The sequence below is a fragment of the Pseudophryne corroboree genome, chromosome 7, assembly GCF_028390025.1.
Source record: "Pseudophryne corroboree isolate aPseCor3 chromosome 7, aPseCor3.hap2, whole genome shotgun sequence".
NCBI lineage: Eukaryota > Metazoa > Chordata > Amphibia > Anura > Myobatrachidae > Pseudophryne > Pseudophryne corroboree.
The window spans coordinates 322,467,647-322,495,129 of NC_086450.1; the positions used below are offsets into that span (position 1 = coordinate 322,467,647).

General features: G+C 47.5%; 1 protein-coding gene across 3 annotated transcripts in view; it reads right to left on the reverse strand.

The window, feature by feature from the left end:
* BFAR (bifunctional apoptosis regulator) overlaps positions 1-27,483 on the reverse strand; it is a 60,715-nt gene that overhangs the window by 27,137 nt on the left and 6,095 nt on the right. For all 3 annotated transcript variants that reach the window (XM_063934312.1, XM_063934314.1, XM_063934313.1), the window contains exons 2-5: positions 26,755-27,092; positions 22,076-22,286; positions 20,756-20,925; positions 19,786-19,930 (exon numbers count right to left, since the gene is read on the reverse strand). In XM_063934312.1, coding sequence (XP_063790382.1) covers positions 19,786-19,930; positions 20,756-20,925; positions 22,076-22,286; positions 26,755-27,020 — 792 coding nt within the window. In that variant the 5' untranslated portion in view covers positions 27,021-27,092. The remainder of the gene's footprint in view (positions 1-19,785; positions 19,931-20,755; positions 20,926-22,075; positions 22,287-26,754; positions 27,093-27,483) is intronic.

The window sequence follows — 27,483 nt, forward strand, 5'->3', positions numbered from 1 at the left end:
TAGCAGATACGGTAAAAAGTGACAAGACCATTTTTGTACTTTATGAAGTTCTACACACTGGAGGTGCAATCCAAATTTATAGTCAATTGGGGGGTTTTCCATGCTGATCGCGCCTAGACAGCCCAGATTTAGCCGTCAAATGGCTACACCCAAGGAAAGTACTGCCCGTGGCGTGAAAATTGCCATTTGGGCACCCAAACGGGGTCCCTTTTCGCTCATTCCGGTTCGCCACCCACGGGGGGTGCGAACTGAAATGCATGCGCAGACAGCTGATTGCGCACGAGTGGAGCTACAATTGAATTGCCCCGTTGAGCATCATCTAGTGGTTGCCGGCGAGCTAAATAATTTAATTTCATCCATTGTGTACACTTACAGCAGCCTAGGCCCTTGACCAAAAGCTCAACCTTTTTATTAGTGATTAGATTTTTAGAACCAAGCTACTATTAAATAAGGGAGCACCACAGATCTAGCAGTAAAACAAGGACTGCAAAAAAAAAAGAGGATTTTGATTAACTACCGGTAAATCTTTTTCTCAGAGTCCATAAGGGATACTGGATACACTTAGTACGATGGGGTATAGATGGGGTCCAAAAGGAGCCGGTGCACTTTAAATTTTTTCAACAGGGTGTGCTGGCTCCTCCCCACTATGCCCTCCCCCACAGCTCAGTCTAGGAAAACTGTGCCCGAAGGAGACGGACATACTTGAGAGGAGGAAACATGACAAGACAACCAGTGGTGAGATTAACGAACCAGCACACAGCAGAACAAACACACTAGCAACAGCTAGTGAAACCAGAAAACAGCAACAGCTACGTAACCAACTTCACACAAGGACAAAAGCTTGCAGGAAGGCGAAGCACAGAGGCCGGCGCCCAGTATCCCTTATGGACTCCGAGAAAAGGATTTACTGGTAGGTAATTAAAATATTCTTTTCTCTATCATCAATAAGGGATACCGGGAATACTTAGTACGATGGGGACGTCCCAAAGCTCCCAGAACAGGTGGGAACATGCTGAGATGCCGGCAGCACCGTACATCCAAAGTGGACATCCTCAGTAGCCAGGGTAACAAACCTGTAAAATTTGACAAACATGTTTGTCACTGACCAGGTAGCGGCCCGACACAGTTGCAAGGTCGAGACACCACGGGCAGCCGCCCAGGAAGAACCCACAGACCTGGTAGAGTGGGCCTTGACAGACCGAGGAATAGGAAAGGCCGCCGAAGCGTAGGCCTGTTGAATGGTAAGCCTAATCCAACAGGCAATAGACTGTTTTGAAGCAGGACGACCCTTTTTGTGAGCATCATACAGCACAAAGAGGGAATCTGATTTTCGGACAGTAGCAGTCCTCGACGTAAATCCTCAGGGCTCGCACCACATCCAAGAACTGAGAATTGAGAAAGTGGTCGAAGCCGTCGGAACCACAATAGGCTGATTTAGGTGGAAAGCAGAAACCATCTTAGGCAGGAACTGTTGTCGAGTCCTGAGTTCCGCTCTTTCCTCATGAAAGACTAGATAGGGACTCCTACAGGACAAAGCGCCAAGTCCTGAAACGCGCCTAGCGGAAGCTAAGGCAAGGAGCATGACAGTCTTCAACGTAAGGTTCTTGTCCTCCACCGACATCAGAGGTTCAAACCAAGAGGACTGTAGAAAGGTCAGAACCACATGTAGATCCCAAGGTGCCGTGGGTGGCACAAAAGGAGGCTGGATGTGAAGGACACCCTGTGGGAACGTCTGTACCTCAGGCAAAGCAGCCAATTTCTTCTGAAAGAAAATGGACAAGGCCGAGATCTGAACCTTAAAGAAAGCTCAACCTCAGTCCCAAATCCACACCAGCCTGCACAAAACGCAAAAAGCGCCCCAGGTTGAAATCCGCAAGTGGATATTTTCAGCCCTCACACCAGGAGACGTATCGTTTCCAGATATGGTGGTAATGCTTCGACGTGATAGCTTTCCTGGCTTGAATCACGGTTGCAATAACTTTACCCGGAATTCCCTTCTCAGGTAGAAAGTTCCGCTCAACCGCCATGCCGTTAAACGAAGCCGCAGTAAGTCCGGGTAGATGAACGGTCCTTGCAGAAGAAGATCCTCCCGAAGTGGCAGGGGCCAGGGGTCTTCGATTGCCATGGCCAAAAGATTTGCTTACCAAACCCTTCGAGGCCAGTCGGGGGCAATGAGAATTGCCTGAACTCCCTCTCTTCCAATTCTTTTTTGAACCCAGGGAAGCAACGAATCGGAGCAAAGAGGTACACCAGCTGGTAAACCCATGGCGTTGTCAGCGTGACCATGTGCCGAGGCAAGAAGGTCCCTCGTCCTGGAACAATGGCACTGAAGCTTGTTGTTGAGCCGAAATGCCATCAGATCGATCTGCGGACAGCCCCACCGAACTGTTATCAGTCGAAATACCTGCGGGTGGAGACCCCACTCTCCTGGGTGTAGATTGTGACGACTTAGGAAGTCTGCCTCCCAGTTGTCTACTCCTGGAATGAATATGGCTGAATCCACCCTTGCATTCCTTTTGACCCAGAGGAGAATCTTTGATACCTCCCGCATGCAGGCCCTGCTATTCATCCCTCCTTGCCGATAGACGTAAACCAACGCCGCGTCATTGTCTGGTTGAACTTGAATGGCTTGACCTTGGAGCAGACGAGAAGCCTGTAGCAGAGTGTTGTATATTGCTCTGAGTTCCAGTACGTTTATAGGAAGGCAGGCTTCGAGGCTTGACTACCTGTCCTGAAACTGTGCCCCTTGGGTGACAGCTCCCCAGCCCCGAAGGATCACATCCGTGGTCAAGAGAATCCAATCCTGGATCCCAAAGCTCCGCCCCTCCAAGAGGTTGGAGGGTTGCAACCACCACAGAAGAGAAATCCTGGCCTGCGGTGACAGACGTATGACCTGGTGCATCTGCAGTTGCAAACCAGACCACTTCTTCAGGAGATCCAGTTGGAATGTCCTTGCATGGAATCTGACAAATTTAATAGCCTTGAAGGAGGCCACCATCTTTCCCAACAGACGGGTGCAAAGATGTACAGAGACCCTGTTTGGTTGCAGAACTGCCCGAACCAACTCCTGAAGTGCCTTCGCCTTGTCTTTAATAAAGAAGACCTTCTGAGCCACCGTGTCCAGGATTATTCCGAGGAACTGGAGACGCTGGGTTGGCTCCAGGTGGGATTTTTGAAAATTCAGAATCCAACCGTGGTGTGACAAGAGGGATGTCATGCAGCAGATGCTGTCCAACAGTAGTTCCTTTGATCTTGCTTTGATCAGCAGATCTTCCAGGTATGGGACAATGTTCAACCCTGGATCCTGAGTTGGAACATCATTTCTGCCATCACTTTGGTGAAGACCCTTGGGGCCGTGGATAGGCCGAAGAGTAGCGCTTGGAACTGGTAGTGTATCCCAACAGAGCAAACCCGAGGTAGGCCTGATGAGGCGGCCATATCGGAATATGGAAGTAAGCGTACTTTATGTCCAGAACTCCTCCTCCTCCAGACCTGAGATCACTGCTCTCAGAGACTCCATTTTGAACTGGAAAACCCGCAGATATGGGTTTAATGAATTGAGGTTCAAAATGGGCCTCACTGAACCGTCCGGTTTTGGTACTACAAAAAGGCTGGAATAGTATCTCTTGCCTTGTTGCTGAAGTGGCACAGGAACAATGACCTGGGTCAGAGTTAACTTTTGAATGGCCTCCTGTACCGTGAGGCGCATGGTTTCTGAAGCCGGTAAACCAGACTTGAAAAACCTGTGAGGCAGAGAACTTTCGAACTCCAGTGTGTAGCCCTGGGAGATCAGGTCTTTTACCCAGGCATCCCGGCAGTAGCTGTTCCAAAAAGAGCTAAAGAATCTCAGATGAGCCCCCACCCTGAGATCCCCCTGGAGTAGAGGGACACAGTCATGCGGAGGGGTTTGAGGAGACAGAGCCGACGCCCTGGTCCTGAGACCCAGTGGTGGCAGGTTTACGTGACTTACCTCTGGAGACTCGTGCCGCATTTGAGGCACCTCTAGCCTTACCCTTAAAGCGCGCTGTCCGAAAGGACTGCAGTGAAGGCCCAGTGGAGCAACAGAAGGGAGCTACGTGGACTTTCCATCCGTAGCCTTCGAAATCTAGGTATCTAATTCCACTCCAAACAGCCAATCACCAGTGAAAGGCAAGGCTTCCACACTCCTTTTAGGCTCCGTGTCCGCCACCCACTGACGCAACCACAACACTCTACGTGGAAAAACCACCATGGTAAAGGTACAGGCATTTATAATGCCAATTCCTTTGATGGTATCACAGATGAAGCAGGCAGATTCTTGGATGTGCTGAATCAGCATCACCATATCTGCCAGGGACTTATCCCCAGTGAGGCCCTCCTGAAGATTACCAGCCCAAGTAGGTATGACGTGAGTCAACCAACAACCTGCAATAACAGGTCTTTGGGAGGCCCCTGCTGCAATATAAATAGATTTTAGAGTTGTCTGTATTTTCCTGTCTGCGGGTTCCTTTAAGGCTGTAGCCCCTGGAACCGGCAGTAGTCTTTTTTGACAGACGTGATACTGACGCATCAACAGCAGGGGGAGTTTCCCAGACCTTTCGCCTCTCATGAGCAAAAGGAAAGACGGCCACTCATTTTTTTGGCACTTGGAATTTCTTGTCAGGAGTAGCCCACGGCTCCCTGAAAAGATCGTCCAGTTCCTTTGAGTCAGGAAATGTGACCTGCACCTTTTTCTGCACAGAATATTTAGAACATCCCTTATTGCAATGATAAGCGAGTCTACACCCTGTACAGTAGAGGAATAGTCTAATTCAGCATTAGAATCCAGCTCCTCCTCCTCTTCCACCTCTGGCACCTCCTCCTTGAAATCCGAGAGGTTATCAGGAAACCTCCTTTTTTGGGGTAATGGATTTGGAAGAGGAGAAACACGTCTGCTGTCTGCCCTATCTTTTGTCAGAGCAGCCATAGGACTGTTGTAACTGCTGCATTTCCTGTCTGGCAGTAGTCAATTCATTGGACATGTCAGTCATGATAGTTTTAATAGAACTGAGCCAAGCTGGCTCCTGCAAATCACCCCCAGATGCCCCACTACCTTGTGAAGGCTGACTGCATTGTTCAAACATGAGAGAATCTGCAGGGGAGGGAAAACCTGGTGTGACAAATAGTGCACACAACTTATTTCACCACGCTGACAGAGGACATTTACATTCACACACACATACACAGGTACAAGCAAGCCTGCCTAGCCCAGTATGTGTGGAGAGAGTCAGAGGAGGAACCAGCACACAGCCCGAAACTACCAATTGTTAGAAAAGAGGCAATTTGCGTGAGGAGCCTAATTCAAGGGTCCCACAGCAGGCTCTCCCCCTTAACTACACCCCTGTACCAGTGTCTGGCCGTGGAAAATCACTTGGAGGAGCTGGCAGTCCTGCAGCAACGCTGAGCGTGCAGGAAATGGCGCCAGGAAGCCGCTGGTCCCGCTCTGAGGAAGCTCCGCCCCTTGCAATGGCGCTGGATGTATATTTAGACTGGCAAAAGTCCCCAATGTGTGTAAAATGAGCCACCAACACCTATTGTCAAAGTCGAAAAATATTGCAGTACACACATCACGTACAAACTACACACAGATGGCCTCCCTGCGTGCACTTGTTCTGTCGTGCGTGCGCATATCCGCAATTTGCGTATGGTCGCTCCCGCGGTCCTGCGCATTAGCGCGTGGTATGAGTATTTACGGTAGAATTTGTGAACGCACAGAAGGCTATCAAAACACATTACATATTTAATCCAAATAGTGCACAATGTACACATAGTATCCCTCACCACATCAGAAAGTAACAACAGTTTAAATGGTAACAAAACAAAGGGATTCACCTTTACAGAATAGGAGGGGACAGAACAAGGTCATAAGGTGGTGTTTGGTATCCAGCTGAAGGGTATTTTAAGGGTAACATTCCGGTGTTAGTTTGAGAAAGATTGCATGTTCCTGCGGATAGTTATGTGCAGGAGCAGAATATAGATATAAACTGTATTTACTGTACATTATGTATGCGGCGGGAATCCAGGAGACCACCCACAAGAGCAGTTGGGAAAGACATCGCCTACCTATTCAAACCGACCTATGACCTCTCCTGTACTGTAAATGTGCATTCCTGTGTCCAATGGACAAAGATTACAGTATCTATTGTATTGCTTTTTGGAAGAATTGTATAAAGAGAGCTGCTGCAGGCCTGGTCTGACACAAGACTCACAACGTTATCTATCAGATGACCGAGGACCGGGCCGGGAAGCGCAAGCGAATCCACTCCCGTAGGTACCATTGAATGTAGCCATTTACTCTGTTATATTATATTGTATTGTTTGTATTGTAACCCCCCTTTTAGCAATAATCCACTGTGGTGTCGGAACCCAGCGGTAAAATCACAATTGGTGTCGTGTCTTCATTGCCCTGCTAAGGTTTAAATCGTATTTTCATTGCATTGCATAACTGTTCAGGGTTTGTGGTGTATCTCTGGGTGTGTACGCGCTGTGAGTACTTTGTACCGTCAGCTCGGCGTTTGTACGCAAAGTCCGTACGCAGTACGGGACTTTGTACGCTAATAGCGTACAAAGTGCGCAGAGTGTGTGTTAAGTACAGCGGCTGCAGCGGCTCCATGGTAAAGTGTACTTAAGGTGTGTTTAAGGTATAGCTTTCTTTCCTAAGGATATTTCAGCATTATCACTATTTTTACAATCGCTGGCCAGTTTACACGGGGGGCTATGGTATCACCCCAAGGGAAATCTGTATGCCCGCCCCGCGATTATGCCGCACACAGAACCGGTGTCCCTGGTTGTCACTCACCACTCTGTCGACCTTCAGGCTCTGTACTGGGGGTGTGCTGCAGGTGTGTGCGCGAGAGCGCAATGCCTGCGGTACACTGAGCCTCAGGACTGTTGTCCTGTCAGCGGGATCTGACTCAGCACCTCCAGGTGGGGATCCGGTCTGAAGATCGACAGTGTCTAGGTCGACAATGCGACAATGTTTAGGTCGACCACTATAGGTCGACAGTCACTAGGTCGACATGGATGGAAGGTCGACAGGGTTTCTAGGTCGACATGTGCTAGGTCGACATGAGTTTCTCACATTTCTTTTCTTTTTTTGAATTTTTTCATACTTAACGATCCACGTGGACTACGATTGGAACGGTAAAGTGTGCCGAGCGAAGCGGTAGCGGAGCGAAGGCACCATGCCCGAAGCATGGCGAGCGAAGCGAGCCATGCGAGGGGACGCGGTGCACTAATTTGGGATCCCGGTCACTCTACGAAGAAAACGACACAAAAAAAAATAAAAAAATCCTCATGTCGACCTTTAGACCTGTCGATCTAGCACATGTCGACCTAGAAACCCTGTCTACCTTCCATCCATGTCGACCTATAGTGGTCGACCTAAACATTGTTGACCTAGACACTGTCGATTTGATGAACCACACCCCTCCAGGAGGCCGGTGTCGCTCTCCCCAGTGTCCCTCGGTGCAGGTAAACTGTTGCCAAACAGCTTACCTGAAAATTAACAAACAATAAAATAAACTGAAGAAAAATATGGAGCTCCAGATTGTGCGTCCTGTCCTGAGGGCACATTTTTCCAAACTGAGCTGTTGGGGAGGGCATAGAGGGTAGGAGCCAGCACACCCTGTTGAAGAAATTTAAAGTGCACCGGCTCCTTTGGACCGCATCTATACCCCATCCATCTAAGTGGCCCCAGTATCCCTTATGGATGATACAGAGAGAAAATAAGAATTTACTCACCGGTAATTCTGTTTCTCGTAGTCCGTAGTGGATGCTGGGAACTCCGTAAGGACCATGGGGGATTAGCGGGCTCCGAAGGAGGCTGGGCACTCTAGAAAGATCTTAGACTACCTGGTGTGCACTGGCTCCTCCCACTATGACCCTCCTCCAAGCCTCAGTTAGGTACTGTGCCCGGACGAGCGTACACAATAAGGAAGGATTTTGAATCCCGGGTAAGACTCATACCAGCCACACCAATCACACCGAACAACTCGTGATATGAAACACAGTTAACAGTATGAAACGATAGAGCCTCTCAACAGATGGCTCAACAATAACCCGATTTAGTTAACAATAACTATGTACAAGTATTGCAGATAGACCGCACTTGGGATGGGCGCCCAGCATCCACTACGGACTACGAGAAACAGAATTACCGGTGAGTAAATTCTTATTTTCTCTAACGTCCTAGTGGATGCTGGGAACTCCGTAAGGACCATGGGGATTATACCAAAGCTCCCAAACGGGCGGGAGAGTGCGGATGACTCTGCAGCACCGAATGAGAGAACTCCAGGTCCTCCTCAGCCAGGGTATCAAATTTATAGAATTTTGCAAACGTGTTTGCCCCTGACCAAGTAGCTGCTCGGCAAAGTTGTAAAGCCGAGACCCCTCGGGCAGCCGCCCAAGATGAGCCCACCTTCCTTGTGGAATGGGCATTGACAGATTTTGGCTGTGACAGGCCTGCCACAGTATGTGCAAGCTGAATTGTACTACAAATCCAACGAGCAATAGTCTGCTTAGAAGCAGGAGCACCCAGCTTGTTGGGTGCATATAGGATAAACAGCGAGTCAGATTTTCTGACTCCAGCCGTCCTGGAAACATATATTTTCAGGGCCCTGACAACGTCTAGCAACTTGGAGTCCTCCAAATCCTTAGTAGCCGCAGGCACCACAATAGGCTGGTTCAGGTGAAACGCTGACACCACCTTAGGGAGAAACTGGGGACGAGTCCTCAATTCTGCCCTATCCATATGAAAAATCAGATAAGGGCTTTTACATGATAAAGCCGCCAATTCTGACACTCGCCTGGCTGATGCCAGGGCCAATAACATGACCACTTTCCACGTGAGATATTTCAGATCCACGGTTTTTAGTGGCTCAAACCAATGTGATTTCAAGAAATTCAACATCACGTTGAGATCCCAAGGTGCCACAGGAGGCACAAATGGGGGCTGAATATGCAGCACTCCTTTCACAAATGTCTGAACTTCAGGTACTGAAGCTAGTTCCTTTTGAAAGAAAATCGACAGAGCCGAGATCTGTACTTTAATGGAGCCTAGTTTTAGGCCCATATTCACTCCTGCTTGCAGGAAATGCAGAAATCGACCCAGTTGAAATTCCTCTGTTGGGGCCTTTTTGGCCTCGCACCATGCAACATATTTCCGCCATATGCGGTGATAATGTTTTGCCGTAACATCTTTCCTGGCTTTAATAAGCGTAGGAATGACTTCCTCCGGAATGCCCTTTTCCTTCAGGATCCGGCGTTCAACCGCCATGCCGTCAAACGCAGCCGCGGTAAGTCTTGGAACAGACAGGGGCCCTGCTGTAGCAGGTCCTGTCTGAGCGGCAGGGACCAAGGGTCCTCTGAGATCATCTCTTGAAGTTCCGGGTACCACGCTCTTCTTGGCCAATCCGGAACCACGAGAATTGTGTTTACTCCTCGCTTTCTTATTATTCTCAGTACCTTTGGTATGAGAGGTAGAGGAGGGAACACATACACTGACCGGTACACCCACGGTGTCACTAGGGCGTCCACCGCTATCGCCTGAGGGTCTCTTGACCTGGCGCAATACTTCTCTAGTTTTTTGTTTATGCAGGACGCCATCATGTCCACCTGTGGACGACCCCATTTATTTACAATCATTTGGAAGACTTCTGGATGAAGTCCCCACTCTCCCGGGTGGAGGTCGTGCCTGCTGAGAAAGTCTGCTTCCCAGTTGTCCACTCCCGGGATGAACACTGCTGACAGTGCTAGTACATGATTATCCGCCCATCGGAGAATTTTTGTGGCTTCTGCCATCGCCGTCCTGCTTCTTGTGCCGCCCTGTCGATTCACATGGGCGACTGCCGTGATGTTGTCTGACTGGATCAGCACCGGCTGGTGTAGGAGCAGGGATTTTGCTTGACTTAGGGCATTGTAAATGGCCCTTAGTTCCAGAATATTTATGTGAAGGGCAGTCTCCTGACTTGACCATAGTCCTTGGAAATTTCTTCCCTTTGTGACTGCCCCCCAGCCTCGTAGGCTGGCATCCGTGGTCACCAGGACCCAGTCCTGTATGCCGAATCTGCGGCCCTCCAGAAGATGAGCACTGTGCAGCCACCACAGAAGAGACACCCTGGTTCGTGGAGACAGGGTTATTAAACGATGCATCTGAAGATGCGATCCGGACCACTTGTCCAACAGGTCCCACTGAAAGATTCTGGCATGGAACCTGCCGAATGGAATTGCTTCGTAAGAAGCTACCATCTTTCCCAGGACCCGCGTGCAGTGATGCACCGATACCTGTTTTGGTTTTAGGAGGTCTCTGACTAGAGAAGACAACTCCCTGGCTTTCTCCTCCGGGAGAAACACTTTTTTCTGGGCCGTGTCCAGAATCATTCCCAGGAACATTAGACGTGTCGTGGGGACCAGCTGTGACTTTGGGATATTCAGAATCCAACCGTGCTGGCTCAGCACTTCCTGAGATAGTGCTACTCCCACTAACAACTGTTCCTTGGATCGTGCCTTTATTAGGAGATCGTCCAAGTATGGGATAATTAAAACTCCCTTTTTTCGAAGGAGTATCATCATTTCCGCCATAACCTTGGTAAATACCCTCGGTGCCGTGGAGAGTCCAAACGGCAGCGTCTGGAATTGGTAATGGCAATCCTGTACCACAAATCTGAGGTACTCCTGGTGAGAATTGTAAATGGGGACATGCAGGTAAGCATCCTTGATGTCCAGGGATACCATGTAATCCCCCTCGTCCAGGCTTGCAATAACCGCCCTGAGCGATTCCATCTTGAACTTGAATTTTTTTATGTATGTGTTCAAGGACTTCAAATTTAAAATGGGTCTCACCGAACCGTCCGGTTTCGGTACCACAAATAGTGTGGAATAGTAACCCCGGCCTTGTTGAAGTAGGGGTACCTTGATTATCACCTGCTGGGAATACAGCTTGTGAATTGCCGCTAGCACTGCCTCCCTGTCTGAGGGAGCAATCGGCAAGGTGGATTTTAGGAAACGGCGGGGTGGAATCGCCTCGAATTCCAGCCTGTATCCCTGAGATACTATTTGAAGGATCCAGGGATCCACCTGTGAGCGAACCCACTGATCGCTGAAATTCCTGAGGCGGGCCCCCACCGTACCTGGCTCCGCCTGTGAAGCCCCACCGTCATGCGGCGGACTTGGAAGAGGAAGCGGGGGAGGACTTTTGTTCCTGGGAACCTGCTGTTTGCTGCAGCCTTTTTCCCCTGCCTCTGCCTCTTGACAGAAAAGACCCTCCTTTTCCCCGCTTGTTTTTCTGGGATCGAAAGGACTGAACCTGATAAAATGGCGCCTTCTTAGGCTGTGAGGGGACATGGGGTAAAAATGCTGACTTCCCAGACGTTGCTGTGGAAACTAGGTCGGAGAGACCATCCCCAAATAATTCCTCCCCTTTATAAGGCAAAACTTCCATGTGCCTTTTGGAATCTGCATCTCCAGTCCACTGGCGAGTCCATAAGCATCTCCTAGCAGAGATAGATAGTGCACTTACTTTAGATGCCAGCCGGCAGATTTCCCTCTGTGCATCTCTCATGTATAAGACTGAGTCTTTGATATGGTCAATTGTTAACAGGATCGTGTCTCTGTCTAGTGTGTCAATATTTTCTGACAGGTTATCTGACCATGCAGCGGCAGCACTGCACATCCAAGCTGACGCAATCGCTGGTCTGAGTATAATGCCTGAGTGTGTATATACAGACTTCAGGATCGCCTCCTGCCTTCTATCAGCAGGTTCCTTAAGGGCGGCCGTATCCTGGGACGGTAGTGCCACCTTTTTTGACAAACGTGTGAGCGCTTTATCCACCCTCGGGGGTGTTTCCCAACGTAACCTATCCTCTGGCGGGAAAGGGAACGCCATTAGTAATTTCTTAGGAATCACCAATTTCTTATCAGGGGAAGCCCACGCTTCTTCACACACTTCATTTAATTCATCTGACGGGGGAAAAACTACAGGTAGTTTTTTCTCCCCAAACATAATACCCTTTTTTGTGGTACCTGGATGGAAATCAGAAATATTTAACACCTCTTTCATTGCCTCAATCATGCAGCGAATGCCCTTAACGGGCATTAAATTTGACTCATCGTCGACGACACTGGCGTCAGTATCCGTGTCGACATCTACTTGTGCCACCTGAGATAACGGGCGTTTTAGAGCCCCTGATGACTTTTGAGACCCTTGGACAGGCACGAGCTGAAGACTCGGCTGTCCCACAGTCGGCATGTCGTCAAATTTTTTATGTAAGGAGTCTATACGTGCACTCATTTCTTGCCATAATACCATCCACTCAGGTGTCTGCCCCGCAGGGGGTGACATCTCTGCTAAAGGCATCTGCTCCCCCTCCACATCATTATCCTCCTCAAACATGTCGACACAGCCGTACCGACACACTCCACACACACAGGGAATGCTCAAATAGAGGACAGGACCCACAAAAGCCCTTTGGGGGGACAGAGTAAGAGTATGCCAGCACACACCAGAGCGCTATATATATACAGGGACTAACTGAGTTATGTCCCTAATAGCTGCTTATACTGTATACAGTGCCAATTTAGTGCCCCCCCTCTCTTTTCCCTCTTACTGTACTGTAGAAATGCAGGGAAGAGCCAGGGAGCTTCCTTCCAGCCGAGCTGTGAGGGAAAAATGGCGCCAGTGTGCTGAGGAGATAGGCTCCGCCCCTTTTTCGCGGCTTATTCTCCCGCTTTTTTTGGGATTCTGGCAGGGGTATTTACCTCATATATAGCCCCAGGGGCTATATATTGAGGTATTTTAGCCAGCCAAGGTGTTTTTATTGCTGCCTCAGGGCGCCCCCCCCCAGCGCCCTGCACCCTCAGTGACCGGAGTGTGAAGTGTGTATGAGGAGCAATGGCGCACAGCTGCAGTGCTGTGCGCTACCTTGGTGAAGACAGGATGTCTTCATGCCGCCGATTTTCCGGACCATCTTCCTGCTTCTGGCTCTGTAAGGGGGACGGCGGCGCGGCTCCGGGACCGAACATCAAGGCTGGGCCTGCGGTCGATCCCTCTGGAGCTAATGGTGTCCAGTAGCCTAAGAAGCCCAATCCGGCTGCAAGCAGGCGAGTTCGCTTCTTCTCCCCTTAGTCCCTCGCTGCAGTGAGCCTGTTGCCAGCAGGTCTCACTGAAAAAAACACAAATTCTAAGACTATAACTTTCTAAGAGCTCAGGAGAGCCCCTAGTGTGCATCCAACCTCGGCCGGGCACGAAATCTAACTGAGGCTTGGAGGAGGGTCATAGTGGGAGGAGCCAGTGCACACCAGGTAGTCTAAGATCTTTCTAGAGTGCCCAGCCTCCTTCGGAGCCCGCTAATCCCCCATGGTCCTTACGGAGTTCCCAGCATCCACTAGGACGTTAGAGAAAGACGATTTCTGTTGTACATTTGTTTATGTAAGAGCTCTGTATGAGCCATGATGACACATCATTGCCTTGTATATGCAGTCAGATTTCTACTGTATACAGTATATGGCCAAGCTTAAATAGTGCAATCTATCATTGTATTGTGAGGTCAAGCAACAGCTTCTTTCAGACATAAAATACATAACTGCAGCATACCCGATGAGGTCTACACAATTAAACATCCAAATACAAATTCCAGAAACTTTGGAGAAACATAAAAAAAATCTAAACCCAAACCAATACAAACTAGCCCTGTTGCAGGCTGTGACATGCTTTCTGTGCAGGAAGAAAGTACACTGGGTGCTCTTTCCTCAGTTGATGATAAGGAGGGAACAGATTATGTCCCGATGTAAGCAGTAGACTAGATGGGGGAAGACTGCAAGAGATCGCTGTGGCAATTATGTGCTTTTGTCTTACAAGACAATGCTACTAAATAATCAAACTGTAAAAATAAGAATTTACTTACCGATAATTCTATTTCTCGGAGTCCGTAGTGGATGCTGGGGTTCCTGAAAGGACCATGGGGAATAGCGGCTCCGCAGGAGACAGGGCACAAAAGTAAAGCTTTACGATCAGGTGGTGTGCACTGGCTCCTCCCCCTATGACCCTCCTCCAAGCCTCAGTTAGGTACTGTGCCCGGACGAGCGTACACAATAAGGAAGGATTTATGAATCCCGGGTAAGACTCATACCAGCCACACCAATCACACCGTACAACCTGTGATATAAACCCAGTTAACAGTATGATAACAGAAGAGCCTCTAAAAGATGGCTCCCTACAACAATAACCCGAATTAGTTAACAATAACTATGTACAATTATTGCAGATAATCCGCACTTGGGATGGGCGCCCAGCATCCACTACGGACTCCGAGAAATAGAATTATCGGTAAGTAAATTCTTATTTTCTCTATCGTCCTAGTGGATGCTGGGGTTCCTGAAAGGACCATGGGGATTATACCAAAGCTCCCAAACGGGCGGGAGAGTGCGGATGACTCTGCAGCACCGAATGAGAGAACTCCAGGTCCTCCTTAGCCAGAGTATCAAATTTGTAAAATTTTACAAACGTGTTCTCCCCTGACCACGTAGCTGCTCGGCAAAGTTGTAATGCCGAGACCCCTCGGGCAGCCGCCCAAGATGAGCCCACCTTCCTTGTGGAGTGGGCCTTTACAGATTTAGGCTGTGGCAGGCCTGCCACAGAATGTGCAAGTTGGATTGTGCTACAGATCCAACGAGCAATCGTCTGCTTAGACGCAGGAGCACCCATCTTGTTGGGTGCATACAATATAAACAACGAGTCAGATTTTCTGACTCCAGCTGTCCTTGCAATATATATTTTCAATGCTCTGACAACATCCAGTAACTTGGAGTCCTCCAAGTCACTTGTAGCCGCAGGCACTACAATAGGCTGGTTCAGATGAAATGCTGACACCACCTTAGGGAGAAAATGCGGACGAGTCCGCAGTTCTGCCCTGTCCGAATGGAAAATCAGATATGGGCTTTTGTCACTTTCCATGTGAGATATTTCAAATCCACATTATTTAGTGGTTCAAACCAATGAGATTTGAGAAAGTCCAAAACAACATTGAGATCCCACGGTGCCACTGGGGGCACCACAGGAGGCTGTATATGCAGCACTCCCTTAACAAAAGTCTGGACTTCAGGAACTGAAGCCAATTCTTTCTGGAAGAAAATCGACAGGGCCGAAATTTGAACCTTAATAGATCCCAATTTGAGACCCATAGACAATCCTGATTGCAGGAAATGTAGGAATCGACCCAGTTGAAATTCCTCCGTCGGAGCACTCCGATCCTCGCACCACGCAACATATTTTCGCCAAATGCGGTGATAATGTTGCGCGGTTACTTCCTTCCGTGCTTTAATCAAAGTAGGAATGACTTCTTCCGGCATGCCTTTTTCCTTTAGGATCCGGCGTTCAACCGCCATGCCGTCAAACGCAGCCGCGGTAAGTCTTGAAACAGACAGGGACCCTGCTGAAGCAAGTCCCTTCTCAGAGGTAGAGGCCACGGATCTTCCGTGATCATCTCTTGAAGTTCCGGGTACCAAGTTCTTCTTGGCCAATCCGGAACCACTAGTATCGTTCTTACGCCTCTTTGCCGTATAATTCTCAATACTTTTGGTATGAGAGGCAGAGGAGGAAACACATATACCGACTGGTACACCCAAGGCGTTACCAGCGCGTCCACAGCTATTGCCTGCGGATCTCTTGACCTGGCGCAATACCTGTCCAGTTTTTTGTTGAGGCGAGACGCCATCATGTCCACCATTGGTCTTTCCCAACGGGTTACCAGCATGTGGAAAACTTCTGGATGAAGTCCCCACTCTCCCGGGTGAAGGTCGTGTCTGCTGAGGAAGTCTGCTTCCCAGTTGTCCACTCCCGGGATGAACACTGCTGACAGTGCTATCACATGATTTTCCGCCCAGCGAAGAATCCTTGCAGCTTCTGCCATTGCACTCCTGCTTCTTGTGCCGCCCTGTCTGTTCACATGGGCGACTGCCGTGATGTTGTCCGACTGGATCAACACCGGCTTTCCCTGAAGCAGAGGTTCTGCCTGGCTTAGAGCATTGTAGATTACTCTTAGTTCCAGAATGTTTATGTGAAGAGACGTTTCCAGGCTCGTCCACACTCCCTGGAAGTTTCTTCCTTGTGTGACTGCTCCCCAGCCTCTCAGGCTGGCGTCCGTGGTCACCAGGATCCAATCCTGTATGCCGAATCTGCGGCCCTCCAATAGATGAGCACTCTGTAACCACCACAGAAGAGATACCCTTGTCCTTGGAGACAGGGTTATCCGCTGGTGCATCTGAAGATGCGACCCTGACCATTTGTCCAACAGATCCCTCTGGAAAATTCTTGCGTGGAATCTGCCGAATGGAATTGCTTCGTAAGAAGCCACCATTTTTCCCAGGACTCTTGTGCATTGATGTACAGACACCTTTCCTGGTTTTAGGAGGTTCCTGACAAGCTCGGATAACTCCTTGGCTTTTTCCTCCGGGAGAAAAACCTTTTTCTGAACCGTGTCCAGAATCATCCCTAGGAACAACAGACGTGTTGTCGGAATTAACTGGGATTTTGGAATATTCAGAATCCACCCGTGCTGTTTTAGCACTTCTTGAGACAGTGCTAATCCCATCTCTAGCTGTTCTCTGGACCTTGCCCTTATTAGGAGATCGTCCAAGTATGGGATAATTAATACGCCTTTTCTTCGAAGAAGAATCATCATCTCGGCCATTACCTTGGTAAAGACCCGAGGTGCCGTGGACAATCCGAACGGCAGCGTCTGAAACTGATAGTGACAGTTCTGTACGACGAACCTGAGGTACCCCTGGTGTGAGGGGTAAATTGGAACGTGGAGATACGCGTCCTTGATGTCCAAGGATAGCATAAAGTCCCCTTCTTCCAGGTTCGCTATCACTGCTCTGAGTGACTCCATCTTGAACTTGAACTTCTTTATGTACAGGTTCAAGGACTTCAGATTTAGAATAGGTCTTACCGAGCCATCCGGCTTCGGTACCACAAATAGAGTGGAATAATACCCCTTTCCTTGTTGTAAAAGAGGTACCTTGACTATCACCTGCTGAGAGTACAGCTTGTGAATGGCTTCCAAGACCGTCACCCTGTCGGAGGGGGACGTTGGTAAAGCAGACTTCAGGAAACGGCGAGGTGGATTCGTCTCTAGTTCTAACCTGTACCCCTGAGATATTATCTGCAGGATCCAGGGATCTACCTGCGAGTGAGCCCACTGCGCGCTGAAATTCTTGAGACGACCCCCCACCGCCCCCGAGTCCGCTTGAGAAGCCCCAGCGTCATGCTGAGGCTTTTGTAGAAGCGGGGGAGGGCTTCTGTTCCTGGGAAGGAGCTGCCTGTTGCTGTCTCTTCCCCCTTCCTCTGCCTCGTGGCAGATATGAATATCCCTTTGCTCTCTTGTTTTTAAAGGAACGAAAGGGCTGCGGTTGAAAAGTCGGTGTCTTTTTCTGTTGGGGAGTGACTTGAGGTAAAAAGGTGGATTTCCCGGCTGTAGCCGTGGCCACCAAATCCGATAGACCGACTCCAAATAACTCCTCCCCTTTATACGGCAAAACTTCCATATGCCGTTTTGAGTCCGCATCGCCTGACCACTGTCGCGTCCATAAACTTCTTCTGGCCGAAATGGACATAGCACTTACCCGTGATGCCAGTGTGCAGATATCCCTCTGTGCATCACGCATATAAAGAAATGCATCCTTTATTTGCTCTAAAGACAGTAAAACATTGTCCCTATCCAGGGTATCAATATTTTCAATCAGGGACTCTGACCAAGCTACCCCAGCACTGCACATCCAGGCTGTCGCTATAGCTGGTCGTAGTAGAACACCTGTATGTGTGTATATACTTTTTTGGATATTTTCCATCCTCCTATCTGCTGGATCTTTAAGTGCGGCCGTCTCAGGAGAGGGTAACGCCACTTGTTTTGATAAGCGTGTGAGCGCCTTGTCCACCCTAGGAGGTGTTTCCCAGCGCGCCCTAACCTCTGGCGGGAAAGGGTATAAAGCCAATAACTTCTTTGAAATTAGCATTTTTTTTTATCGGGGGCAACCCACGCTTCATCACACACCTCATTTAATTCTTCTGATTCAGGAAAAACTATAGGTAGTTTTTTCACACCCCACATAATACCCTGTTTAGTGGTACCTGTAGTATCAGCTATATGTAACGCCTCCTTCATTGCCAAAATCATATAACGTGTGGCCCTACTGGAAAATACGGTTGATTCGTCACCGTCACCACTAGAATCAGTGCCTGTGTCTGGGTCTGTGTCGACCGACTGAGGCAAAGGGCGTTTTACAGCCCCTGACGGTGTTTGAGGCGCCTGGACAGGCACTAATTGATTGTCCGGCCGTCTCATGTCGTCAAACGACTGCTTTAGCGTGTTGACACTATCCCGTAATTCCATAAATAAAGGCATCCATTCTGGTGTCGACCCCCTAGGAGGTGACATCCCCATATTTGGCAATTGCTCCGCCTCCACACCAATATCGTCCTCATACATGTCGACACACACGTACCGACACACAGCAGACACACAGGGAATGCTCTTAACGAAGACAGGACCCCACTAGCCCTTTGGGGAGACAGAGGGAGAGTTTGCCAGCACACACCAAAAGCGCTATATATGACAGGGATAGCCTTATAATAAGTGCTCCCTGTATAGCTGCTTTAATAATATATTTTTGCCACAATTTTGCCCCCCCCTCTCTTTTTTACCCTGTTTCTGTAGTGCAGTGCAGGGGAGAGCCTGGGAGCCGTCCTGACCAGCGGATCTGTGTAAGGAAAATGGCGGTGTGTGCTGAGGAGATAGGCCCCGCCCCTTTTTCGGCGGGCTCGTCTCCCGCTCTTTAGTGGATTCTGGCAGGGGTTAAATATCTCCATATAGCCCCCGGAGGCTATATGTGAGGTATTTTTAGCCAAATTAGGTTTTCATTTGCCTCCCAGGGCGCCCCCCTCCCAGCGCCCTGCACCCTCAGTGACTGCCGTGTGAAGTGTGCTGAGAGGAAAATGGCGCACAGCTGCAGTGCTGTGCGCTACCTTTAGAAGACTGAGGAGTCTTCTGCCGCCGATTCTGGACCTCTTCTCGTTTCAGCATCTGCAAGGGGGCCGGCGGCGAGGCTCCGGTGACCATCCAGGCTGTACCTGTGATCGTCCCTCTGGAGCTAATGTCCAGTAGCCAAGAAGCCAATCCATCCTGCACGCAGGTGAGTTCACTTCTTCTCCCCTAAGTCCCTCGTTGCAGTGATCCTGTTGCCAGCAGGACTCACTGTAAAATAAAAAACCTAAGCTAAACTTTTCTAAGCAGCTCTTTAGGAGAGCCACCTAGATTGCACCCTTCTCGGCCGGGCACAAAAATCTAACTGAGGCTTGGAGGAGGGTCATAGGGGGAGGAGCCAGTGCACACCACCTGATCGTAAAGCTTTACTTTTGTGCCCTGTCTCCTGCGGAGCCGCTATTCCCCATGGTCCTTTTAGGAACCCCAGCATCCACTAGGACGATAGAGAAAATAAAGGAAAACACAATCAAGGCAAAGCTACAACCAGTGACCCGGTAACCTCCTTCTAGGCCACTGCACTTGTCATAATCCAGCTAGTAAAGGCACTATAATGAACATTTTGCTAAATAAAACTGCAGCATAATAATCCATCCAAATTTCACACACCTGTTTCAATTTACAGTGTCAATTAGTCTTAGTAATAGAAGCAGAAGTAGTGTATTGATTAACATCCCTTACTTGTTCTGTTACTAAGATAACACCCACATGCTGGCCAATGGTAATTCTGTACCTTGTATTCCCACAAATTCTGAGGTGGTTTGACTCCTAGTGTTTTAACTCGATCCAGCTCCATGATAATGGCCTTCCTGTGGCTGGTACTCTCTATACTGTACGGCTCTTTGGAGAATTCCTCCTCTGCGAGTGTCAGCAGGAGCCTGCATCACATCAGTAGGAGTTAGACAGGGTGGTAGATAAACACATTGAAGTTATCATTGCTGTAGACAAATGTTGGTAGATCTAGCAAAACATGAAGCTTCCTAAATAACATGCGACTCTTCAGCTGTTGGTTGTACACAGATTAATTTAATGTAAAACCGTCAGATTAAAAAAGAAAAAACCCCCCCCCCCCCCCCCCCCCCCCACACACACACACACACACACACAAAAAAACCCTGTATATATTCCAACATGCATAGATTTAAACTTATGATATATTCATTTTACTGTCTATATTCCATTTCAACACTTGAGTGTGGTCAAGAGAGCTCAATAGAGAAGCAGTCCACCTGTTTAATAATTCTTTCGCTATAATAGGAAATGTTGTAATTTGTTTGTATGTAAAGAAACTGTCCTACCAATCTGCCACGTCTTATGACGTGTCTTTACTGAACACATGATGAACGGTTACTTTTATAGTTGATTAAACTCAATACCAGATCCTCATGGATTGTCTAATACCTTCAATGATGAGAATCCAACTTCCTATGAGATTCCCTTTACTCTACCTATCTGTCAGGGATAATCCCAATACCCAAAGCCTCCAACAGCTCTGTGTCTGGTCATCTATTGCTGCAGAAGAATACTGCGTGACATCTTACATGTCTACAAAAATGGCTGGATGGCCGTACGTATACTGGATAGGGTATCACCTTAAAGGCATGGGTCATCGGCATGGATCACTTGCCATTCTGCTAGTTGGGGTTTACAATTAAAGAGTTAGGTGCATAGCTCTAAGCATTCAGTATTGGCAATTATCTCACCTTCCATTAACGCTGCCTGATAAAAATCGGTCTTTGTAATGGGAAGCCCACGGACCCAACTGCTCAAGCCAAAGGACCACCTCTTCAGAGGTCCACTTAGACACTTGCTTGTGGACCAGGAGGTCATGTTCAGACTCCCGGCTGCTCCAATGATAAACAAGTAATACAACCTGAGACAGAAAAATGACTTCAATATAACAGGAGTGACCAGCTACAGTATATCCCTAATGTACCTTACTACACACCATAGGCAGTGAAACTTCACACACCCATATTGTATGGAAGACTATTGTATATTAAAATAAATAATTCACAGTACACAACACACATTAAAAGTGAAACACTGTACTTTCATGGACAAATCAGAATCTGCTGATGAATTTGCCATCTAATGAAGGAGAGCCAATGGGAACAAGGTTCTGGAACTTGATCTACTTCTGTGCATTCCTTTTTATTCTCACCCGGTAGGCATGTGGACATAGAACAAGGAGGACATTGTTGCGTTTTATGCTGTGAATAATTTACTGTAAGGAGAATGCAATTTGATAGAACAAACACGCATTCTTTTAGCCATATTGAGGTGCACTAAACTGCTCTCTGTTTTTATTCTATAATGTCACGAATGTGGCCTGGGAGAGGAATAAAAGACATGTATCCAGAATCATTACAGAACAGAGGATGGATGATAAGCCCTAATACATGCTAACTCTAGTAAGCAGAACCACATGGGAATGATCGTTCCTCTAAATGGGAAGGGGATTCGCATACTTCTTTTGAAGAATACAACAGTATGTGTGGGGGGGGGAATTCAATCGATATCGCAGCCCAATCTCCCGTCTAAAGTGAAGGGAGATGCAGGGGCAATGTACAATTGACGCCCGTTATCGCGCCCATTGGGTTAGTCGCATAAAGCAACTAAACTAATCACGATCGCGAAAAGTGCGGTTTTGAATTCCCACCTTAATTTGCTTCTGTTTTTCTTTTTTCTTTTCTTATAAGTATGAGAACAGTAGAACATTACTTCAATACTATCATTCCTTCCTTTTTCTCTCTGTTCTGAAGCTTCCTATTTTCACTATGACCCTTGGATCTTATATGCTGTGTGCCCTGCTGCAGGAACATCTGGATGCCAATTAGTACTAGTAAATCTGTGTAAATACAGCTGCTGGTGCAATGCCAGGCCTAAATCACCTAAAAATCCTATAGTGGGCAATTTCAAGCAAAACTCTGCATGGTACTTGTGTGGATAAAACATTACACAATTAATTATTTGGCACTATTCTGAGGGCATCTTCAGTAGCATGCAGGAAAGTCACTTACCGCCACTCCTGTTAGGGCAGTCAGAACCCCTGAAAAGAAGCCGCCTCCTCCTCCTCTCTGTGGGTTGGCTCGTCCTGCACTGGAAGACGTCTGGTTTTGCTCATTCCCATACTTATTGAAAGCCTGCAGGGCCCGGGCAATATCACTGTTTTGCTCAAGGTCCTCATATTTCTCTTTAATTGCATCAGGAAATAGTTTTTCTATGACATCTCTGTAGACAATTAGCAATAAAAAAGGTGTTACCTGAGTTATGTACAGCACATTAACCAGAACAATGTATGTATAAATCAGACTATGGTCCCCATTTATCAAGACTTGGAGAGTGATAAATAGCACGGTGATAAAGTACCAGCCAATCAGCTCCTAACTTCCATGTCACAGGCTGTGTTTGAAAAATGATAGTTAGGAGCTGGTTGGCTAACACTTTATCACTGTGCTATTTATCACTCACCAAGGCTTGATAAATCTGAGCCTATATTCCAATAATCATTTGGCTTATATGTAAACTGATCTGAAAAATTGTTCTGGAAATATGAATAAAAAACTGAAAAGAGCAGGAAATATGGTATAGAAAATAACAGTTCCTTCTGGCCAGGGGTGGGGAACCTTTTTTCTACCGAGGGCCATTTGGATATTTATAAAATCCTTCGGGGGCCATACAAAAATTCTCAACTTAAAAAATTACCCTGCCCCCCAGTAGGTCTGCCCCTTAAAAAAAAATGGGTGTGGCCAGTTAAAATGGGACGTGATACACATATGCCCCCAATAATGCAGTGCCAGATCCACAATTGCCCCCACAGTGCCAGGTATACAAATGCCCCCACAGTGCCAGGTATACAAATGCCCCCCCACCGTGCCAGGTATACAGATGCCCCCCCACCGTGCCAGGTATACAGATGCCCCCACCGTGCCAGGTATACAGATGCCCCCACCGTGCCAGGTATACAGATGCCCCCACCGTGCCAGGTATACAGATGCCCCCACCGTGCCAGGTATACAGATGCCCCCACAGAGTGCCAGGTATACAGATGCCCCCACAGAGTGCCAGGTATACAGATGCCCCCACAGAGTGCCAGGTATACAAATGCCCCCACACAGTGCCAGGTATACAAATGCCCCCACACAGTGCCAGGTATACAAATGCCCCCACACAGTGCCAGGTATACAAATGCCCCCACACAGTGCCAGGTATACAAATGCCCCCACACAGTGCCAGGTATACAAATGCCCCCACACAGTGCCAGGTATACAAATGCCCCCACACAGTGCCAGGTATACAAATGCCCCCACAGTGCCAGGTATACAAATGCCCCCACACAGTGCCAGGTATACAAATGCCCCCACACAGGGAGGAGTGCGGCTATGTCGGGCGGCGGCGTGTAGGACTTCAAACCAGCCGCCGGTTCGAGAGCCAATCAGAGCTCGTGGACCGGCAGAAACGGCTCCTGATTGGCTCACGAACCGGCGGCTGGTTTGAAGTCCTACACGCCGCCGCCGCCACCCACATAGCCGCGCTCTCCTCCCTGTCCTGACAGCTGAGACACGCTGCCGCCGGACTGAGCGGCGGCGTGTCTCACTGACAGAAGCGGGTGGGCCGGAGCAAACGGTTTCGCGGGCCTTATACGGCCCGCGGGCCGGAGGTTCCCCACCCCCGCTTCAGGCCAATCTTATACAAAAACATTTTTAGAAACAGGGTGTTTGTTACCCACTTGAAAAAGACATATCGTATTTGGAAAAAAAGTACAGTAAGTAGGCTGGGTGTGAGAATAGTGTATTCTATAGGGCTGTGTAGTCAGTACACACCTTAAGGTGCATACACATGGCGAGATATTGTCTACACGATTTCCCTTGAACTCCCCCAGAGCCCAAAAGCACCAATATTGTCTACACACGCGGTGCGAATTTGGCTATGTGTGATTTTGACTATGACAAACTTTGAACTAGGTAGTCAACCTTGCCTTGCCTGCACAGTCTATTTTTTTCTTGCGATACCAAACCCGCGGGACCGCGCATTGGTACGGCAAGCTGTGTACACATGGTGCGATTTGTACTAACTTTCTTTACGATTTTAACTATATATTCAAAATAGTAAGGTTACATCGCAGCGTGTGTATGCACCTTAAGACTCTTTATTTTACTGCTGCCCAACCTGAACTACTTCATGAATGGAAAACGTATTATAATGTAACAAATTTACTGTAGTAAAATGGTAACACAAGGCATTGTCATCACCACCACCACATAAATCATCTCTACTTCACTGAATGAACAGAAAATATTTTATTAAAATGCCTGAAAAAGAATCAAAACAATTCTCGACAAGGGGCTTATTTCATTAAGTAGTCTTTTCTTCAGTCAGCCACCACTTCATTAAGGGGTCTATCCATGAAGCAGTGAAAAGTGAGCCAGTGGAGAAGGCGCCCATGGCAACCAATCAGCTGGTATGTATAAGTTTACAGAATGCACTTTATAGATGTTACCTCAGCACTGATGTTATGGGCAACTTCTCCACTTGCTCTCTTCTCCACTCTTTTCACTGCTTCTTGAATAGACCCCTACCTAAGGTTTGTGCTGTACTAAGTTTCTCCCCTAAACCTTTCCCCACCAAGCCAGCAATATGACTGCACTACTCCACAGAATAGGACCAATCAAGTAAGGCTCCTAGGAGCATTGCTCAAAATCCTTTGCCAGGCTTATGGACGCTCTATTTATTACACCACTTGTGCAACAAGTAGCTCTTTCCTATCAGTTCTGAACTACAGCTCAGTGCTCTGTCAATGAAAGTCTCTGAATACTGTTAGTTTAGTCATCAGTCTTCAGTATAAACTTGTTACGTCAACAGTTTCACAGAAAATAGGTTATTTTATCCTTAATCCAGTGCAAGCAAATGTAACAGATATGCTAGAAAAGATTCAGAGACGGGCAACCAAATTGATTAAGGGGATGGAGACGCTAGAATACGAGGAAAGGGTTGCTAGGCATGTTTACATTGAAAAAAAGGAGATTAAGAGGGGACATGATTAACATTTACAAATATATAAGGGGTCAATACACAGCTAGCGGGGAATTGTTTTTGGTAAGATCATCACAAAGGACACGTGGACACCGGCTTAGGTTGGAGGAGAGGAGATTTTGCACACGGAGACAGAAAGGTTTCTTCACAGTACAGACAATACGTATTTGGAATTCCCTGCCTGAGAGGGTAGTAATGGTGGACTCGGTCATTACTTTTCAGAATGAGCTAGACAAATTCCTAATGGATAAGGATGTACAGGGTTATGGTGCGTAAATCATGCATTATAGTATTAAAATAAAATTAAAAATATATAAAAAACAAACAAACATAAAGGCTAAACATTCATAACGGTTAAATTAGTCTTAAAAATATTACAGTGTAGGAGATCACTAATAACAGGTTGAACTCGATGGACAAATTATCTTTTTTCATATGTTACTATGTTTCCCTTCAATAGTAGTCAGGGTCTTTTTCTATGGGAAAAAAACAGGGCAAATATATACATAATAAAGAACCTTCAAAATATAGGTGTTCTTCCAATAGGTACTTTCACACAATTAATCCCACATTTACTCACATAATAAAGAAAATATTCAAAATATAATATCAAATATGTTTATTGACTAAAGGTTGGAAACAATTCTAGTTGGCCCAGAAACAAAGGTACAGAAGAAAGGAATCCAGGATAAGTGCTGTGGCACCATAATTGCAGCACAAAGTGTGTAACGTGATCACTGTGGTCCCTAACCAATGCCCAGGGATGAGCAGCCACATTGTTCAGATATGCTCATCCATAAGGATTAAGGGGGAGATGTACTAAGCAGTGATAAAAGTGGAGAAATTAACCAGTGATGAAGTTGCCCATGGCAACAAATCAGCTGCTCTGTATAATAATTTTATAGTATGCAAATTACAAATGTTACTTCAATGCCGATTGGTTGCTATGGGTAACTTCTCCACTCTTATCACTGCTTAGTACATCTCCCCCTATGTTACAACAACATCACAGAATGTCCAGCACACAACTATGGGGTGCAAAGTTGGTGGCGGTGACTGAGGCTTGGGCCACACACAGCAGTTTAGCGGTTCCCGCTTGGCTGGAAGGAGCGTTTTGGGTTCTACTGGATGCTGCTGCATAGGATCCGGCCAGTGCCACAGCCGCACTGTGTGAACGCATACATTATAATGTATGTGTTCTAGTTGACATCCAGTTGTCCTGTCATTCTGCTCAACCGCAGCATGCTGTGGTTGGGTTCAATGGATGCGGCACCGTCACATATGTGTGGATGGCTGCATAGGAGACCATGTGCAGGCTCCTTTCTGCCAAGCGGGTCCTGAATCGCTATGTGTGGCTCAAGCCTTATGTGCCGACTCCACACATGAGCAGCAACACCTGTGATATTACACCACCCCCTACAGCAATGCAATGTCCGATTTATCATGCATGCTAGGCCACACACCTACTACCATTGTGTTTAGTTGATATGCACTTTACAGTTGTTGGTTACATTCGGGGATCACTGGCTTTCCCCACTGCTTTTACATATGGAAAATGGAAATAAATAGTGCATAACAGATGCACCTCTAACATTTTACTTTAATCTTACAGGAGGTGTCCTCTGTTCAGCAAACAAAAAAGACTTTAACCAGCAACATTCCTCACCTAAGAAGTATATTCACTTTAGGAAATCCCTCCCACTTGTCACGACACTCAGGACACTCTGTCTTCTTTGAGGACACCCACCAGAGCGCCAGACAGTGCCTGCAGAAGCTGTGACCACAGTTCAATGTGGTGGGGTTCACCAAGATGTCATAACAGCAATTGCAGGAGAACTCGCTGACAGATATGTTCCGGTCTAATTTAGCTCCCGAGTTGTTCTTAGTATTGACGCTTTCTAACTTTACATCCTCCTCCATGTCTCTCTGCATAAAAAGTCCCAGAGTCAAAAAAATAAGCCAGTCTTCAGGGAGACACTTGAAATCCTCCAGGCATAATTAACCCTGCAAAACAGCAGACATTTTAGTCATAGGTTAAAATAATGTAGTTATAACATCAGTTAAATGTGCTATCGAAGCAGCTTAATCTTCCATATAGACCAGTGGTTCCCAAACTTTTTTGAATCACGGCGCCCCAGAGTATCAGAATTTTTTTCACAGCACCCCTAGGCCAAAAGTTTCTTATTCAGAAATTCAGAAAGAACTATTACATTAAGTTAATTGTGTTTATGGGGGTATCCAATTAGGCACAATAGTGCCACGGGTGCAAAAAACGGGTAACAAGCCAGAAATCTTTGTATTTTCTATGTACTTTTTGTGGGTCTAAGGGGCACTAATTGTGGATTATGCTTTGCGTGCCTTCATAATCCCCGGTAAATGCTGGCAAAAGGGGCAG